Raw genomic sequence first — 18,706 nt, 5'->3', positions numbered from 1 at the left:
AAAGGGATGCGCCTGCAGTGCCATGAGAACCAAAGACAAATCCCATGGTGCCACCGGTGGGAGAAATTGAGGTTGTAGCCAAAGAACCCCTTGAAAGAATGTTCTAACATCCGGCAGAGGGGCAATCTTACGCTGAAACTAAACTGTCAAAGCTGAAACTTGGACTCAAGGTAGCCAGGCGAAGACCCAAGTCTAATCCTGCCTGCAAAAAAGCAAGTACTCTAGGTACCTTGAACACTTTAGGATCAGATTTTCTATGGGAGCACCAAACAAAAAAAATGAATGCCAAATTCTGTTATAGGTGCGAGCAGAAGCAGGCTTCCTTGCTCTCAGCATCGTCTGAATTACAGAAGCAGAGAAACCCCTGGCCTTTAAGATGAATGACTCAAGAGCCATGCTTCAAAGCCAGCCAAGGTAAATCCTGGTAAAGGCAGGGATCCTGTATCAGCAGATCCTGCCTTAGAGGCAGCGGAAGTGGATTGTCTACAGATAAAACGCATCAGATCGGAAAACCAATGCCTCCTGGGCCAGGCAGGGGCAATTAGTATCATCCTGTCGCCCTCCTGCTTGAACTTTGTAATGACTCTTGCGAGGAGGGAGATTGGAGGAAATAGGAATGCCAACCTGACGTTTCATCTAACCCCCAAAGTGTCTACGAAGGTGGCTGAGTGGTCCCTTGTTCTGGACCCGTATCTGGGGATCTTGTGGTTGTGATGTGACACCATGAGGTCTACGTCTGGTATTCCTCACCTATCCACCAGGAGTTGGAACACATCCGAGTGAAGAGCCCATTCTCCAGCGTATATGTCCTGGCAACTTAGGAAGTCCGCTCCCCAGTTGAGAACACCTGGGATAAATATTGCCGAGATTGCTGGAAGATGTTCCTCTGCCCACAGCAGAATCCTTGCCACTTCCTTCATGGCCGCCGGACTTCGTGATGGTTTATGTAGGCCACTGCTTTAACATTGTCGGTATGAACCTGGACAGGCCTGCCCTGAAGAAGGTCCTGCGCCAGAACAAGTGTCCTGTGCACTGCCCGAAACTTCAATATATTTATTGGTAGCCGACTTGGTCTGTCCATCTTCCCTGAAAGGTGTGATAACCCATCACTGATCCTCATCCTCGCAGACTTGCGTCCGTTGTGAGGAGTACCCATTCCGGGATCCATAGCGGACGACCCTTTTTTAAATGAGTTGTCTCCAGCCACCAAGCCAGGGAAAGTTGGATCTATGGTAAGATACGAATCATCTGATTCTTTATCCGATGATACTGACCATCCCACTGGGCCAGGATCCACAACTGTAGGGACCTTGAGTGGAACTGGGCATATGCCACCATATTGAATGTGGCCACCATGGAGCCCAGTATCTGCATAGCCAAGGACTTACAGGATATAAGCACCGGAGGGCTCCCATCCTCACCTTTACCTTCAGACATGTCAACAAATGCATGAATGGCAAGGTATACAGTATTAATGCAATATGACTTATCAATGAAACACCCCACACACCTGCAGAGGGATGAGGAGAAACACAGTGATAGTTGTACCTGACAGTTTAGAAAACATAGGCAGTGTGCACACAGCAGCTAGCATACAGTCACACACAATGCATAAATAAGCACAATTGCTACAGCAATATGGACTCTGGATCAACTGACCAGCCCCCTGAGGGGTGATGGTAGGATATAGAGTACGCTATATGCCAAACCCAAGGGAGAGGTATATAGAGAGACAGACCAAGCCTTTGAGACCAATCGCTCCAGCAGTGAATTAACAAACGCTAAACTGCACGTGTCTCATACATGAGATGGTCAATTACAGCAAACCAGACGCGGGAATCCATAACCGGAAGTTCGCGTCTGGCCGAGGGAGTGCCCATCTCCCCTATGCTGCGATTTTGATGGCCGGGTATGCTGAACTACAAAGTAGAAAGACGTTGACAAGTGCGTCTTACCACCCGTTCCAGGCAACAGACAATATGGCCCCGGCCGCCTTAGTAAGGGCACGTTAGACGAGGCCTTCACCCGCAGAGGCCTCCGATGCGTCTCGACACCGGAGGCGGGAGACTGCTTCGTGCATGATTCCCCGAGAGGAATCGCTTACCTGACATCTCCGTAACCAGACCGCAGTCCCAGATCTCAGTGTTAAGCCGCTAGCCAAGCCACGCTGAGGCCTGCCGAGAACCTCAGGGCATATAGCGGTGCTGGTGTTTCGGCGGAGGTAGACTGATTCGCAGTACAGAGTCATTATCTGCACCTGGTGCTGCTAAACTCAAGTTTTGACAAGTTAAATTATAAAACAAAAAATGCTTAGGACTGCCTAGGCAGTCCTGCTGCATAACAGGTGCAACTGGCTTGCCATGCACCAAACAATAAAACTGAATGCCTGTGGCTGGGGGCAGGGTATATAGGGAGGAGGACCAGTGCATGCAGGGAGCTCCAAAGCTTTGCTGTTTGGTGCATTGGATATGGAACCCAAAGAAGAAATACACAGTATGATGCAGTACAGTGCGCACCGTGCAGTATGTGTAATATACCACAGTGTAGTGTGCAACCGCGCTATATACTGTAGTATGTGATAGCTCTCACAAAAGGTACATTGGACCCTCTATAACTTAGTATGTCAGGGTATAGTAGAATAAAGGGAAAACAGTATAGAAAGTAGAGATCAGCGCTAGCAGAAGTCACATACAAACGCAGAAAAAAAACCACTATATATCTGCATTTGGCACTACATTCAACTACACAGAATGCAGTGGCTGGTAGGATATAGCGCTGTATAACCCTGGCCTGTGGGAGGGAATACCGCCGGCCGGGGGGGGGGGGGGGGTGCCTAACCCTAAGTCACCCCCGGGGGTGCCTAACCCTAACCCTCCCTCCCCCTAGCCTAACCCTAACCCTCCCGGGGGGTGCCTAACCCTAAGTCCCCCCCCGGGTGCCCTAAACCTAATCCTCCTCCCCGCGGCTGTCGGCTCGCGGCGCTCGGCATTCCTTCGCTCGGGATGCCGGGCGCCTGTCTCTTGGCGTCAGGAGAATGTCAGGCGTCTACATCTAGACGCCCCGCATTTCACACTCGCCGGGATATGACAGTCTGGAAGCCTGCTGTCAGTATTAAGGCAGTCGGCTTCCCGATTGTATACCTGTGGGAGAGGTATACAGGGACCCAGCGTTTCCCGGAGACCTGTAAAAGCAGTAAATGGCTGCCACACGTCTCTGAGGGGGCGGAGGGTGAGGGGGGAGCAGCTCAGGGAACGGCTAGACTGCAGTGGAATGGCGGCCTTAGCTTGGAGAGGGCCTGCAGGGAGAGCGCCATCTCCCCGTGCTGATGTTAACCACCAGGTCCCCTGACCTTTAAGAAAAAAAAAATGCCCTTCGCCAGTATATTAACGCCACGGTGGTCTAGTGGAGTCGTGGGCTCTCCAGTGTCCACATCATCATTGGGGGCATTGCATAATGGGAACTACTGGGGGCACTTTATAAGGGGGCATTGCATAAGGGGCACTATATAGGGGGCGTTGGTAAGTATCGGGGGGTTAGGCACCGGGGACGGAGTGTTAGGATTAGGGTGCGGGGGGGGGGGGTTCGTTTTAGGCACATGGGGGAGGTTAGGTTTAGGCACTGAGTAGGGAGTGTTAGGATGAGTGCGAGGAGGGGGGAGGTAGGTTTGAATTGAATAGCTCCAGGAGCTCCCTCCCGGCGCTATTTAATTCGCGTTCAATTGAATCGAGGCCATAGTGTCTAATTACATTAAAAAAGCTAGTACTAAGGAACCAGCTTTATTGTAAGAGACTGGAGTTGACTTAAGAGTAGAAAAACTTAGAATTTCAACCACTGATGAATTTATGGTGGAATTTATCCTAAGACGACATTTATTCACCCAATTATAAAAGAGATACTTAACAAAGTCACTCCAAGCCCTGACATTTTCCCCCTTCCCAGTTATAAATTCTAGTGCAATAATCATCAGGGAGCTGGATTATTTTGTTGTATTCAGCAGATAAAAGAGCACAAAGCTATTAACAGTTAAAGTATTTTTTTTAAATGTATTAACAGTTAGTTATACAGTCCCAGCATAGACTGTTCAGTTTTACATTTGAAAACTAGAAGGACTATCTACTAACACAGATGTGTTTGCCATTGTCGCGTCAAACAGCCTCTCTTGCCGTGCCTGGTCCTGTGAGGCTGTGCTAGCGTCGGCATCTAAGTCGCAATGCAATGTGACTCGGACGCACCAGGAAACTGTGCTGAATAATTTGATTTGTGACACTTTTATACCTGTGTGTGTGTCTCTCAATCAGCATGCATCCTGGGGCGTCCTAGTCACACCTCATTGTGACTAGGACGCATTTCCTGCTAAAAAGATGCACAACGCTAGCAGAGTTGCATGGGACCGGAAGACGCACACACGCCTGGCATATCATGCTGCATGGTGTATTGGGAGCGTTTCAATTGTTTTTTTAGGCGTGATAATTAATGAGCGCCCAGTGTTGCAATTCAATTGTTCTGGGCGCTCATTAGTTATCATTTTCTTTGCCCCTAGTGTAGCCATGTAAAACTGCTAAACCCATCTAAAGTTCTGGTTAGGAAGCGCTAACTGCGGTTAGTGCGCCCTAACCAGGGTGTTTCTCACACATTTCTGCTCGCACCCTCCTGAGGGTCCGAGCAGTAATGCCGGCTCCGGCAGCTATCGCGCCCTGACGGAGCAACAATAGAATTGCTCAGTCGGGGGTCTTACTAAAAAAGCCACTGGCCAAACAACTGAATTCCACCCCCCGATAGTCTAAATGAGCAAGGACACATCTGTATGTCTCTCAAGTAACTCCCTCAATTATTCCAGTTCTGCAGAGAGATCTCTGCACGTACAGTTGTGGACAAATTTGTTGACACCCATTCATGAAAAAAGAACCATCCATATTTTCCTCTGAAATAACTTGAAACGGACAAAGGTAATTGGCAGTCATCATTGTTTATTGCCTATTTTAATGTAAGTGAACTTCGCATTTAATTTTTCATAAAAAAAAAAAAATAGAACAACCAGCACCGGGCTTTGGAGACCCAGTCCAGGATGTGCTAAATTTTGGGGACAAACGACGTAGGGGTCCCCTGTAAATAGCACAACCAGCACTGGGCTATTCAGAGCCAGTCCTGGTAGCCAAAATACAGGGGACAAAAAACTTAGCAGTCCCCTGTATTTAGTGCAACCAGCACTGGGCTCTGAGCCGGTCCTGGTTCTGGAAGTACATGGGAAATAAAATGAGTAAAGTTCCCCTGTATTTACAGAACAAACACCAAACTTTTTCTAACGGGGGGTAATTCCACAGTCAGGGGATCCCTTTCACCGGGTCCCCTGAATCGGTGGGTGCCGGGTTGATTATGTATAGGGTGGGGTATTTTAAATAGAGACAAATATTGTCTTTTGCTGTGAAACTACAGGTCCCATCAAACCTTGGAGAACCACAATTACCAGCATGCAGAGCATTATGGGCCCGCTGGTACCTGTAGTTCCATAGCAAAATAAATATTAAAATAAACACAATGAATAGTAATGAGTGATTGTGGGGGGAGGTGGTGAAGGGATGGGTGGCCAAACACAGAGAGGAAGGGAGGAGGGAAAAGTAGAGTAGAGTACTGTATTTGAAAACTATTGACCAGGACATGATCTCTCTTTATGAAAAACTTCCTGAGCGTCATACGGACAGCCCAGTAATGTGTACAATACAATGTCTACTGTATAGCGGAAATGCCAGGTGGTGTCAGAGCCAAATCAACCGTATCATTTATGATCCTTGGTGCATAAAACAGTGATGATTATAGGCTGTTCTATAACCTGGACTTTTACTGTGATTGACTAATGATTGTGTATTAGCTTACCACGTGTTTTAAGTTGAAAAGGATGTAGCTTCTGAGGTAGATACAGTTTGTATATACAGTACATCAAACTGTGAATACATTGTATGCAATCACTTTCATCACTAACAAATATATTTTTGCAATTCAGTCATAGGAGAGCAATATAATGCTTTAGAATTGGGAAGGAGGGTCCTATTTGCAATATTTTAAGCAGATCCTGCCAGTTAAACTCAGTAATACCCCTTTTACACCAGAGCAAAAACCTGGGTTAATGCTGGGTCTACCCGAGTCGCAGCTCAGTGTAAAAGGGTCCCTGAAAAATAACCCGGGTCAAGTGACCTGGCAATTCAGCACAGGTAGCTACCAGGGTAGGACCCAGGATGGACCTGGGTAATAGTGCAGTGTAAATGGGACAAACCGGGTTATCAACCCTGGGTCATGCGTAAAATTAGCTGATTGGTGGTTGTGGAGCAGTCACCTCCCACTTTTTATAACCTCACAAGTTTAGCAAGGGAGACCCAGGTTCAATGTGAACGGGGCTGATCTGAGAATAACCCAGATCAATGGTGCTGTGTAAACGGTATCTGACCTGGGTTGGAACCATGTCTGAAAACCCAGGTCGGACCTGGGTTTTTGGTGGAAAAGAGGTATTATTGAGGTGTATGTTACATTAATATCATCACCACAGACGATTTCATGTTTAAAAAACAACACTTTTTATTCCCTTATGATTTTATTTTATAGAGATTGACTTATTCAGATTCAATTGAGTCTATTATTCCCATTTATTTCAAAGGAAGACTGAATAAAAGTTATTTTTTAATAATTGTCAACTTTACATGAAAAACAGTGCCCCATGTTGGAATCACTTTCTGTAAATTAGCATAGCTAATTACAAACTTTTTCTTGAATACTTGTTATTCGATTCCTGGGAGCACCTCCAGCACCTATGTTATTATTAGTGGTATATACAACCCAATGTGTGGTAAATTGCTGGTTATAATACCCAAATGATTATATTCCTGTGCAGGATTTAACCTTTATTCTAGATAATATGTATAACGATAAACTAATCAATATTTATAAAAGTGGTCAATGAAAATAGTTGTCATGTCTTTATTATTACTTATAAAATTGTGTGGTATATTGGGCAGGATGTTCCACAGGGAAAAATGTGGTAAAACCCCCAAAAATGCAGTTTTCGTGGGTTTTACAGTAATTTCCATTTGTACAAAGCACTGTCCCGATGGCTAACACCAATTTCAGGTGGCGTTACCAAATAGAAGCCAATGGGCTTTTTCTCGGGACGCCTCCCCTGAGAGGGATCCAATCAGATCCCTCCCAGCACCCCCACGGAGGGACTTATGGGTGTTAAACCCGGAAACTGCCCCTATCCGAGTGCATCGCAAGGACAGCTCTCATCAGGAGAGCTGTCCTTTGTGATATTCTAGGTACATACTGCAGTAATCAACCATGGTAAGTACCCGCTAAGAGGTGGGATGTACCGCATCGCGGATTTGATGCTTAGTACATCCAACTCATTGAGACAGATAAAACCAATTTGACTGGACACACTAGATAACATAACCTTGCATTATTTCCCAACAACCGCACACCTCAGGCTTGGTCTACCTCCTACTGTAATCTGAGCCTCATCACAAAGCTACAGCTCTATCACACCACGTGTAAACAATATCATCTTTCAGAGACAGACACTGCTCATAGAAAAGCAGCACATCACTGCCTCACACATTTCTGACAGAAAAATATACCCATGCCTTGGTGTGCATTGTGACACACGAGGCCGAAGGCTCCCATACACGCACCAAGGCGGTATATCTATTACTTAAGCGATAGCATATATTTCATCAGCTAGGTCTGCAATATAAGTGACTCTGGCAGATTTAATATCCAAGTAATGAAATATTTGGGTTAAATATGTGTGCATAGCTTATGAATATTTAAGGAAATAAATGTGGTGTAATAAAAATGAAAATTAGGGTTACACCTAAATACTGTATATTAGATGCAAGTTGAATATCTGCTGAAAGGAAAACTGGTTACAATAAATATGTCCCAATAAAACCAGCCATTTAGACATATTGTACATTGAGTTCATTGGAAATAAAAAAAATGCTCTCATAAAAATACCTGAAACAGCCAAGAAGTCATCGATTGAGGTTATGTCATCAACAGCATCAGTGAGGATACGAACTTGTCTTTCCCACTGATCCTTGAAGAGATCCATTGTATCCTGAGCCACTTTGCTATGGGGTTTTGCTGCTAGTGCCAAAGCTGCATTTATAACCTTCATTAGTAAGAGAAAACAATGTTTTAGCATAATTTAAGTGAAACTTTTTTTTGTGAATTTCTCCACTGAAGAAAACGATTGGTTGTACACAGACAGGAAAACGGTCATCAGTGAAATGCTTATTATCAAAACATGCAAATTCCAGATATATCACTGCCATCTCTTCACTAAGAGCTTCACTTTTGTGGGGAGTTACCCAACTTCAATATGAACAGATAAAACAAGTTTTTAATATATACATATTAGGGATGTGCAGGCTCGGATAGGTTCGAGTTTGCACGCAGAGTTCGGATTTTTCCCTCCAAAAACGTCATCTTGCATGGACAAACATCATCATTCCTCCAGGAATATACACCTTTTTTTTTTTTTTTTTAGAAAGAAGCTGTTTCTAACCATTCTGTTTCAACTATGATTAGAATACAATGTCCCGGAATTAAGAATTAGCCACAAGTGGGTGGACAAAAGATGGCCGCGTTCTAATTCCTTTGAGGACAAAGATGGCCGCGATTCGAGCTGACCGAAGGGCAGAAGTGACGTGTCGAGTGAGACAGAACACCTATGGGAAGGCTGGAAGCTGCACGTCGGTTAAGATGACGCCTTTGAGAAGTGTCGAAGCTGGATAATTGGCTGAGACAAGATCAGTTTAAAATTGAATCTCAGCGACGCCATCTTGCGACTGGCCGCAAGACGCCATTTTGGAAATGAGATCGCAAGACGCCATTTTGCGAATGGCCGCCTAAGCGCCATTTTAGATAAACTTACACTTTAGTACATGTGGCGATATTACTATTAGCAACATGCGATTGCATTTTTCACCATTTCTCATACACACATTAATACGCACAATTGCGCTGTTAACGAGTCGCATATTAGCGAACGCATAGGACTTTGTATGAAACCGCTGTTTTATTAGCTTTATGGGCACGCATCTGCCCCAAGTTAACTAGCGTCCTTATATCAAACCCCGCATACTCACACATTACATATTCACACATAAGGTTTAATAAGCTTTAAAGTATAAGATTTAAGTTGGTTCAGTTAGTATAAATGCTGCGAAATAAAGATATTTGATAACTAAGGTTGTATACATGCTAAGAAAGCCGTATTTGGTTTCGTACTGATGCGTACTCTTTCAACAGAATTCCGGTCCTATCGGTGTGGAGATCGCATCATGCATTCTCAACTTATGGACCGCAGAGACTTCAAGCAACAAAATGTATAACTGTTAGGATTTTGCATGGGGGCGGGAGGGCAGAGACCCCCAGTTGCTAGAGGCTGGGTGAGTCTATTTGAACCAGCCTGTTAAACTCTCTAACAGATGCTTCCTCCCTGGGAACCAATGACATCAGCAACAAACTTCTCTATTGTCCGGTCTATTCTGGGGGGGGTATAAATATGTGTGCTGAAACACTGGGATCTTAGTCTTCTTGCTGAATGACGACGGGGTTTCTTGCTGATGCCTATCATCTGATCCGAAAGCACTGCGTATGTATACTGTACTTGGGGTCTGTATAATTCCTTTGCGTCTAATTGTGTCTGAATAGCGTGTAACTGACTGTACTTTTACTTGAATAATACTTTGTGCTTCGGAACCACATATTCCAAGTTTGGAGTCTTTTATTTACTGTATGACTGCGTACGCAAATTAGCGTCATCCTTAGAGGTCTATAGGTAGGATTTCAGAAGGTACAGGCAGGGGTATATAGAGGTTCATTTCAGTATCGTTAGTTGGGGGCTCGTAGTAGTGAGGTCACTTACCTACTCACGCGGCACATATGGCTATCGATATCTCAGCAAAGGGTGGAGTGGCCACATGCAGGGTTTCGCTATCCGTTTTCGTGTGTGCAAAGGAAGCTGACTAGAATCCAGGGACAAGAAAGGAAAAAGTCTGTTTTCCTTTGTTGATAGAACCTAACATTTAAAAGGGGTGCCGCAGTATTGAGTACGCTGTTGAGTCGCAGTCTTTGCGCACAGTAAAGACGCACTTTTGCGTACGCAGCTAAAAAGTAATTCTACGGTTGTGCGTTAGTCACATTATTGTGTATGCGGCTGGTCGCACAATAGCATATACGTACTTCCGGTTCTGCTGCCACGTGTTTAAACAAAGCCGTTGAGGTTTACATTTTTCAAATGTTATCAATATCTGGGTTAACGTTTATTTTTCTGCGCAGGAAAAAAGTGTGTAACAGTGAATATTTGTTTTACAAAGTTAAGGGTATCGTATGATCCTTAAGGGCTAGGTGCAAGGGTTAGTCTAGCCGCTCGGTAAGTAGCTTTACCGTTCTATACACAGTAGCAGGTGTACATGTTGTCTTTGTTGTAGAGAGGTGCGTGGAAGTGGCCGACATATAAACTTCCATAGGTGTGGAAGTTGCCTTACTAAATCTTATCCGGGTGTGGAAGTTGCCTTTTTCAAATCTTATCCAGGTGTGTGGGCGCCGCCGACTTAAATCGTCCAAAGGTAAGTGAAAGTATCTTGATTGTCTTTCACCAGTTTAAATCTTTATTGAAAAGCATAGGATTTTGTCTCAGAATGGGAGCCATGCAAACAGTAGAGATGTTAGACAATGATGTGCTACTAATGGAGGCGCCGATCGGATCGGCCCGTCGTATTATGCATACTAAGTACGGTACTTATGCAATAAGGTATTGTGATGTATGGTTTAAAATGACGATGAAGAGTGTTAGACCGTTTCCCAGAATTGGTAGTTTTGATAAGGATGTATTAGATAATGTCCGGAATCACATCAGTCTGATGCGCTCCCGAGAGAAAAAGGTCAATTATTGTGAATGTCTAAAATTGTGGTAGCATGAGGGGGATGCGTGGCTTAAAAATGTGCAAGCGATGCAAACTAGCGTTGCGAGCGCATTGCCAGAGGATGCATCCACAACGTTGAATTGCAATACGGACGAGCCGCAAATTGGCGTGCACGTACGGCAAGGTAGTGTTGTGGAGAGCATTGCCAGCAGTTCACGCTCACCTCCCCCACCTTATGTGGATGGAGGTGCAAGTACAGTTACCAAAAATACCCATAAAAATGTAACAAGCAATTTGTACCCCTTCTTAAGTAATCATAAAGAAAATGTTTATGATGTGGATGATGAGCCTATTGAAATGTCTGCCATTTCCCATGCTGTGCAAATGATAGATGCTGCATCACCACAATCACGAGTGGTGCCGCCATCTCCATCGGTAACAGCAAGGGAAGTGTTAACACACTCTGCACCCGTAGAGGAAGTTGTTAATACCATACGTAGCAGCAGCAGATTAAACCCCCAGCCAGGTAACCAGGTCATAGGTAGCAACGCTACCGGTCTGCATCCCATTCGGATGATAACTGTTCCGAATGGAAATGCAGATGCGAATGGTGTAGTGCCCACGAGGGAAGTGGTAATGCATTGTCCATGGACAAGAGCAGAACTAAATTCCATCATAAATGATTTTCCCGATCCCAAAAAGGAACTAGCCAAATGTCAAAGATTTTTGAGAAATTTGGGTAGTTCTCATGAACCAACTAATAAAGATTGGCGTGTGGTGTTAAGGGCTTGTCTGCCACGCAATACCGACATGACAAAATTTATCACGGATTGTGTATTGGATGGTGACGTTCCCTTAACAGGCCAAGTAAACCAAGGTAACATTTCCCGCATTGTAACTCAATTGGGTATATATTTTCCAGTAGTAGTTAACTGGAACAAAATTTTCACAATCAAGCAAAAGGAGAGTGAAACTGCAGAAGACTATTACGACCGGGCTCTGCAGGCTATCACCCAGTACACTGGGATAGAAGATATTAAAGATAGCACTCACCACAGGGGAATGATAGTCACAGTACCCATGGATGGTCTGAAAGAGAACTTAAAGACTCGGGTTCAGACCTCACAGCCTGGCTGGAGGGGACTCATAATAGATAACCTCATAGAGTCCGCCATAGAACATGATAAAAACATCTCAAAAAAGAGGGAGATCCAGAGTGAAAAACTAATGGCTGTCAGTATCCAAGCTCTGGAGGGAATGACTGTAACATCACAGCCAACAGACACACTCGCACCTGCACACACACTTACACATGCCCTCTCTAACCCCACACAACAACAAACACAGCTCTATTCCACTAACCCAATACAACCACAGGTCCCATACTCATATCCCCCACAATACCCTTACCCTCCCTATCCTTACCCATATCCACCACCTTTACCCTCTGCTCAAACCTCACAACACCACATGTTTTCACCTGGTCCACGTACATGTTTTAATTGTAAACAAACAGGACACTTAAGTAGAAATTGTACAGTAAAACGAGTAGGAACCCCAAATCAGGGAAGACCTGGATATCCCTATAAGGGATATGCACAGAGACCAGCAAATGTTCAACATGCACCAGCTCCAATTGTGGCCGTAAATGCTGTATTGGAGAATGGTAGCCAACGCTAGGGCTCAGGTCATACCTGTAGTCTACAGATAGTCAGGTTAACGGGAAGTACTAGGGAAGAACCGGTCATGATGGTTGATGCAGCCGGTACTGAATATCCTATTCTTGTAGACACAGGGGCGACCAGGTCAGTGATGAAATCTCCCGTTAATTTACAGGTGACCAATGAAACAGTACCAACAATGGGTGTAACAGGTAAAGTGGAACATTATCCTTTAACAAAGTCCACAGAGGTTACTATTGGGCCGTTGCATACCAGACATTCTTTCCTTCTGGCTGCTGCGACCCCTACTAACCTGCTGGGAAGAGACTTGTTATGTAAAATGGGATGTGTTATATATTGCACCCCTGATGGTGTATTTTTAGATATCCCAGAGAGAATTGCACACGAGGTGCAGGATATGTTGGACACTCCTCAAAGGATAATGTATCACTCTACAGTTTTAAATGAAACTCCATCACAGGTAGATGAAATGTTGTCCCAAATTCCAAATTCCCTTTGGACTACGGATGGACAGGACACTGGATTAATGGCAAACTTAAGCCCTGTAATGGTAAATTTAAAAGACGGTAGGCAAGCTCCAAAAATTCCCCAGTACCCACTAAAACAGGAGGTAGAATTAGGGGTGTTTCCAATAATTGAGCGATTATTGCAACAGGGAATTTTAGTTCGTACAGCTAGTGTAGCCAACAGTCCCATTTTTCCAGTAAAGAAGAGCGGTGGGAGGGGTTATAGGCTGGTACAAGACCTTAGAGGTGTTAATAAGGTAGTAGAGAGCCAATTCCCTGTAGTGCCAAATCCAGCTGTCATCCTGATGCAGATCCCACCAAATGCAACCCATTTCACTGTCATTGACCTCTGTTCTGCTTTCTTCTCTGTGCCTCTCCACCCTGACTGTCAGTACCTATTTGCATTTACATACAGAGGTGTGCAATATACATGGACACGATTACCCCAAGGTTTCATAGATAGCCCCAGTATCTTCTCCCAGGCATTGCACGACAGTTTACAATCTTTTCAACCTGCCAATGGATCTGTTATAATTCAATATTTATTAATTGCTATGTTCTGACTCGTTTATGTCATGTTTGAATGATACTAAACTTTTGTTACTTCATCTCTCGCATACAGGAGACAAGGTGGCTAAGGACAAACTACAGCCGTGCCAATCCAGAGTAAAATATTTGGGACACTGCCTAACCCAGGGGTTACGACATCTTACAAATGATAGAATCCAAGCCATACAAAACATGACACTGCCGCAGAATCAACAGCAAATTCGTACCTTCTTGGGAATGTGTGGATATTGCAGAATGTGGATCCCAGGTTTTTCTATTTTGGCCTTGCCTTTACAGGAATTAGTCTCTTCTTCAAAGCCCGATCGTGTCATACACACAGAGGAATCAGAGCAGGCTTTCCTTAATTTTAAGTATAACCTGACAAAAGCTCCTGCATTGGGAATACCTGATTATGAAAAACCTTTTGATTTGTATTGTACGGAAGACGATGGTTGTGCTGCAGGTGTCCTTACACAAAAACATGGTGATGCCAGTAGGCCCGTAGCATACTACAGTGCCCAATTGGACACGGTAGCAAGATCACTCCCCACTTGTTTGAGAAGTGTAGCAGCTACCGCTCTATTGGTGAGTAAAAGTGAGGACGTAGTACTGGGCCATCATATGATTGTCTACACTCCCCATGCTGTATCTGCTCTGTTGAACTCAGCTCAAACCAGACACGTCTCTTCAGCTAGGTTTACCAAATGGGAAATAGCCCTAATCGCACCCGCAACATCACTGTTAAACGTTGCAGCACGCTGAATCCAGCAACGTATTTACCATATGTACAACATGATGTACAAAGGCTGGAGGGAGATGAGTTGCTGGCAGGAGGTAAGTTCAGCGGACATAATGATACGCACGATTGTATGACATATCTGAATCAGACCTTTACTGCTAGACCTGACATACATGACACACCTTTAGAGAATGTGGATGTGACTTTTTATACAGATGGGAGTTGTCATAGACAAACAGACACAGGTGAATTATGTACAGGTTATGCTGTTGTAAATGACACAGACATCATAGAAGCTAAACCTCTTGGTCCTCCTCACTCAGCCCAGGTGGCAGAGTTAGTGGCACTAACTAGAGCGTGTGAACTGGCAGCAGGCAAATCTGCTAACATTTGCAATGACTCGAGGTATGCGTTTGGGGTGGTGCACGATTTTGGGGCTCTATGGCGTCAGAGAAATTTTATGACAGCAGCAGCACACCAGTTGCACACTCCCGACACATAAAACATCTTTTAGAAGCAATCCAACTGCCCAAAACAGTGGCAGTAATTAAATGAAAAGCCCATACATGTGAGGATGACCCGGTGTCACTAGGCAACAACAGAGCCGATGAAGCTGCAAAATGGGCAGCAGGGTTGAAAATGTTTTCTCCAACTGAAAAAATTATGTCTTTCCAAACAATTGATATGCTGAAATTAATTGAGATGAAAAATTTGTGTTCAATTCAGGAAAAATCCATTTGGAAGTCCAAGGGATGTGGGCAAGAGTCCTCCGGGCTCTGGAGGGACGGACAAGGTAAACCAGTAGCCTCCAAGGCATATTACCCCAGCCTGGCTGAGGCAGCACACAGTCTGACTCATCTGGGAAAACAAGGTATGAGCAAGTTGGTGAGGGCATACTGGTGCGCACCAGGTTTTTCTTCACAAGCAATGTCCTGCTTGAGGAAGAACATAGGGAAAGCGATCCCTACCAAACCGTCCCACATTCCACCGACTGATGGACCTTTCCAGGTGATACAAATTGATTTCATCCAATTACCACCCTGCTGATGTTTTTCAAAATATGTGTAAGCTGATGGGTATTAATAGCCGACTTCATACCCCCTACCGACCGCAAGCTAGTGCCAAGGTAGAGAGGATGAACGGGACTATTAAAAATAAGTTAAGCAAAATTATGGCAGAGACTGGACTGGGATGGCCAGAAGCTTTACCTCTGGTCCTATATAGCATAAGGACCACTCCTAGACCCCCTCTAAATCTGTCCCCATTTGAAATATTGTTCGGTAGACAACCTCATTTGATTATAAGTCCACAGGAAGACTCGAAGGGTAACAACGAGGTAACTGTAAAGTATCTTATATCAATGAGTAAGCAGTTAAAGCAACAGCAGCAGAAACTGAAATTGTTGTCTAATGATATGCCTGAAACTAACTGTCATGATGTTGAACCAGGAGAATATGTTATGATCAGAAATTTCTTGCGTTCAGGCTGTTTGACTGATCGGTGGGAAGGTCCATACCAGGTGCTGCTGACGAGTACTACATCTTTGAAGGTGGCCGAGAGAGATACCTGGGTCCATTCCACTCACTGCAAAAAGGTCAATCTACCGGTGGAGAAACAAGTCGGAGACAAGGCTGATAGTGTGGACCTGTCGCTCGCGAGCTTGTTCCGGGAGGATTGAAAAGGTCGTAGTGAGATACCTGAACTGAGAGAAATTTTGCAGGACTTGTTGTGACAATGGACGGGCCTGCTGTGTTCATTCTCATGTTCTCTTTTAGAGTGTTCACCATCCTGGTCAGTTCGGGGATATCCAGTGTCTGTGATGGGGGACCGATTGAGGAAACGGGATCTGATGGCAGTGCTGATGGAGTGGAGTCAGGAGGAATGCAATGCCAATCCGGGGAGTATCTGACCAATCTTAGTACTGTTATTGTTAAGAGAGCGGTCATTCCGGATAATCGGGGAAGGTGTGGAGGTTTATCGTCTGAAGATTCCTCTATTTGTGAGCTTTGTGGGTCCCTAGTTAATGAGAACTGTATCTAACGGTGCCAACCTAAATATAACCCGTACTGGGGTGGGTATCCTTTAGAGGATCATCATAGCATGGTAGGCAAAGTGTTAAATCAAATTGATTGCTGGGTGTGTTCACACGTGCCACAGGGACAGCATAACGTAGGGTTGGTGCCATTTCCGCTGAATACCACGGAAATTTTAGAATTACAAAAAGGGAAAGCCTTGGATGGAAAATTTCTCTCATCCAAACCACCTCATTTCAAACTCTATCAATTCCAAGTAGATAGTTCACTTTTGTGTTTAAACATAACCAACCCCAATAAACCCGGGAGTTGGGAAGTGACGGGGAATAATCAGACGATGACCTTCTCACAAAGAGCTGATAATGAGTCCATAAACCATGATCTGTTACACTCAATTAAATCTAGTGGGAAACATTTTAGGTATCGGTATACACTGAGGGCCTGATTCAGAGCCGGACGCTCTGACCAGAGCGCTCGCTCTGAATCAGGGCCCTCCTACTTCTTATTGGAGCGGCCTCCTGGCCGCTCGTATAGCTGTGGGTGACCACCCACAGCTACAGCGAGCGGCCATGATGATGGTCGCGATGGTCAAGACCATCGGGCTTGCAACGAGACCCTGCGGTAGGGTCTCGTGGCCGCAAGCCCTGGAGTGATTTTGGCTCTATCAGAGCCCACTAGTGATGTCAGTGGGGCCGGACCCAGACGGTAGGCGTTACCATGGGAACGCCTCCATCTTGGAGCCACACCCTCGGCACGCCCACCAAAGGGTGCGTGCTGTCAGTCACCATCGACAGCACGCCCCCTTTGGTGCGAGACCCAGGGCGACAGTTTGGCTGTCGCTATGCGGGTCTCGCGCATGCGCACGACGGAGCTCCCATTAGGGCACCATCGACCCACTTGCGAGCGTCCTGCGCTTGTGAGCGGGTCTGAATCAGGCCCAGAGTTCCACCAAGGAGATTATTGGTAAGGTGCCAGATGGTTATTGTGCTAAAATAATACAGCCAGAGACTTGCATGAACCAGATGGAAGACCCACAAATAGGATTGTTTGCAAGAGAAATGTGCTTAATGATAATGATGCATACCATCCCAGATAATGTATATTTTTTATGTGGAAGAAAAGCGTATAAATGGCTCTCCCCGAGTTCCGAAGGTTTGTGTTACCTGGGAAAAGTAGTCCCAGAAGTTATGACCCTCACACATGTTGAAATGCTTGGTATACATAAAAACACACCTTCACCATATCTTCACACACAATATGAACACAGAGGCAAGAGAAATATGATACCTGGTGTTGTGCATAAAGCCACTAAGTTAATTAGTGAGACAACTGGCTTTCAAGTTTTAGTCGCACTGGATCCCACCAGGATCGCTAAGGGAACATTAAATTTTAGATATATTCAGGAACTTGCTAAATTGATAGATAATATCACCGAGACGTACGATGACACATTCAGGTATACAGGGAGAGAATTGCAAGCGTACAAGAAAGAACTGGTGCAACATAGGCTAGTGTTGAATTATTTAACCGCTGTTACTGGAGGGTATTGCGTAACTTTAGCCACCCAATTTGGAGTAAAATGTTGCACCTATGTCACCAATGATACCAGCGACCCTAAGGAGGTAATAGACCGGAAGATGGATGAAATCCTGCAGCTACAGTGGGAATTTCGTAAGAACCATAATGCTTCAGTGGCTGAAGCAGGGGAAAAGATAGAAAGATGGGTGTCATGGCTGAACCCAGTGAAATGGTTCTCAGGTCTAGGGGAATGGGTCCAGGAAGTGATCGCCAGCATAGGCAAATTCTTGATCCTTATACTAATTGTCATCGTAATAATTGGCATATGCGTCCGGTGTGTTCCTATTGTGTTGAAGTGTGGAAAATGTAAAAATAGAGTAAAACTAAAGAATGAAATTATGATGGTGGCCAGTATGAATACCGAGGTAAATACAGAACTGCATTACAACCCTGAGCTAGGAAATACCATCATTTAATGTATTATATTTAGACATGCATAGAATGGATTATTGAAATGATATTTTTAAAACACCTCAGATAATGTAAAGTCTCAATTCCCCTTCAAGACTGCTTTTATAACACTGGTGCATTCCCACACCTTTCACATGATCTTCCAAGATCCGCGGTGTGCGTATAATAGTAGTTTTATGTCCCCACATATTGATGGATTAAGAACCACCTTGTGCCATCCCATAATAACACGAAATAATATGTAAATGTAAGCCTAAAATAAAATTCCAATAACAGATTGTGATAGCAT

The 18,706-nt window shown here is 44.7% G+C and overlaps 1 protein-coding gene across 4 annotated transcripts in view; it reads right to left on the bottom strand.

Annotated features, from left to right (window-relative positions):
* CTNNA1 (catenin alpha 1) overlaps nucleotides 1-18,706 on the bottom strand; it is a 235,030-nt gene that overhangs the window by 79,873 nt on the left and 136,451 nt on the right. For all 4 annotated transcript variants that reach the window (XM_088451270.1, XM_088451266.1, XM_088451286.1 and 1 more), the window contains one exon: nucleotides 8,002-8,158. In XM_088451270.1, coding sequence (XP_088307396.1) covers nucleotides 8,002-8,158 — 157 coding nt within the window. The remainder of the gene's footprint in view (nucleotides 1-8,001; nucleotides 8,159-18,706) is intronic.

Source organism: Taudactylus pleione, unplaced genomic scaffold (genome assembly GCF_031769625.1).
Source record: "Taudactylus pleione unplaced genomic scaffold, aTauple2 ptg000025l, whole genome shotgun sequence".
Classification (NCBI taxonomy): domain Eukaryota; kingdom Metazoa; phylum Chordata; class Amphibia; order Anura; family Myobatrachidae; genus Taudactylus; species Taudactylus pleione.
This window is presented reverse-complemented; position numbering and strand designations above follow the sequence as displayed.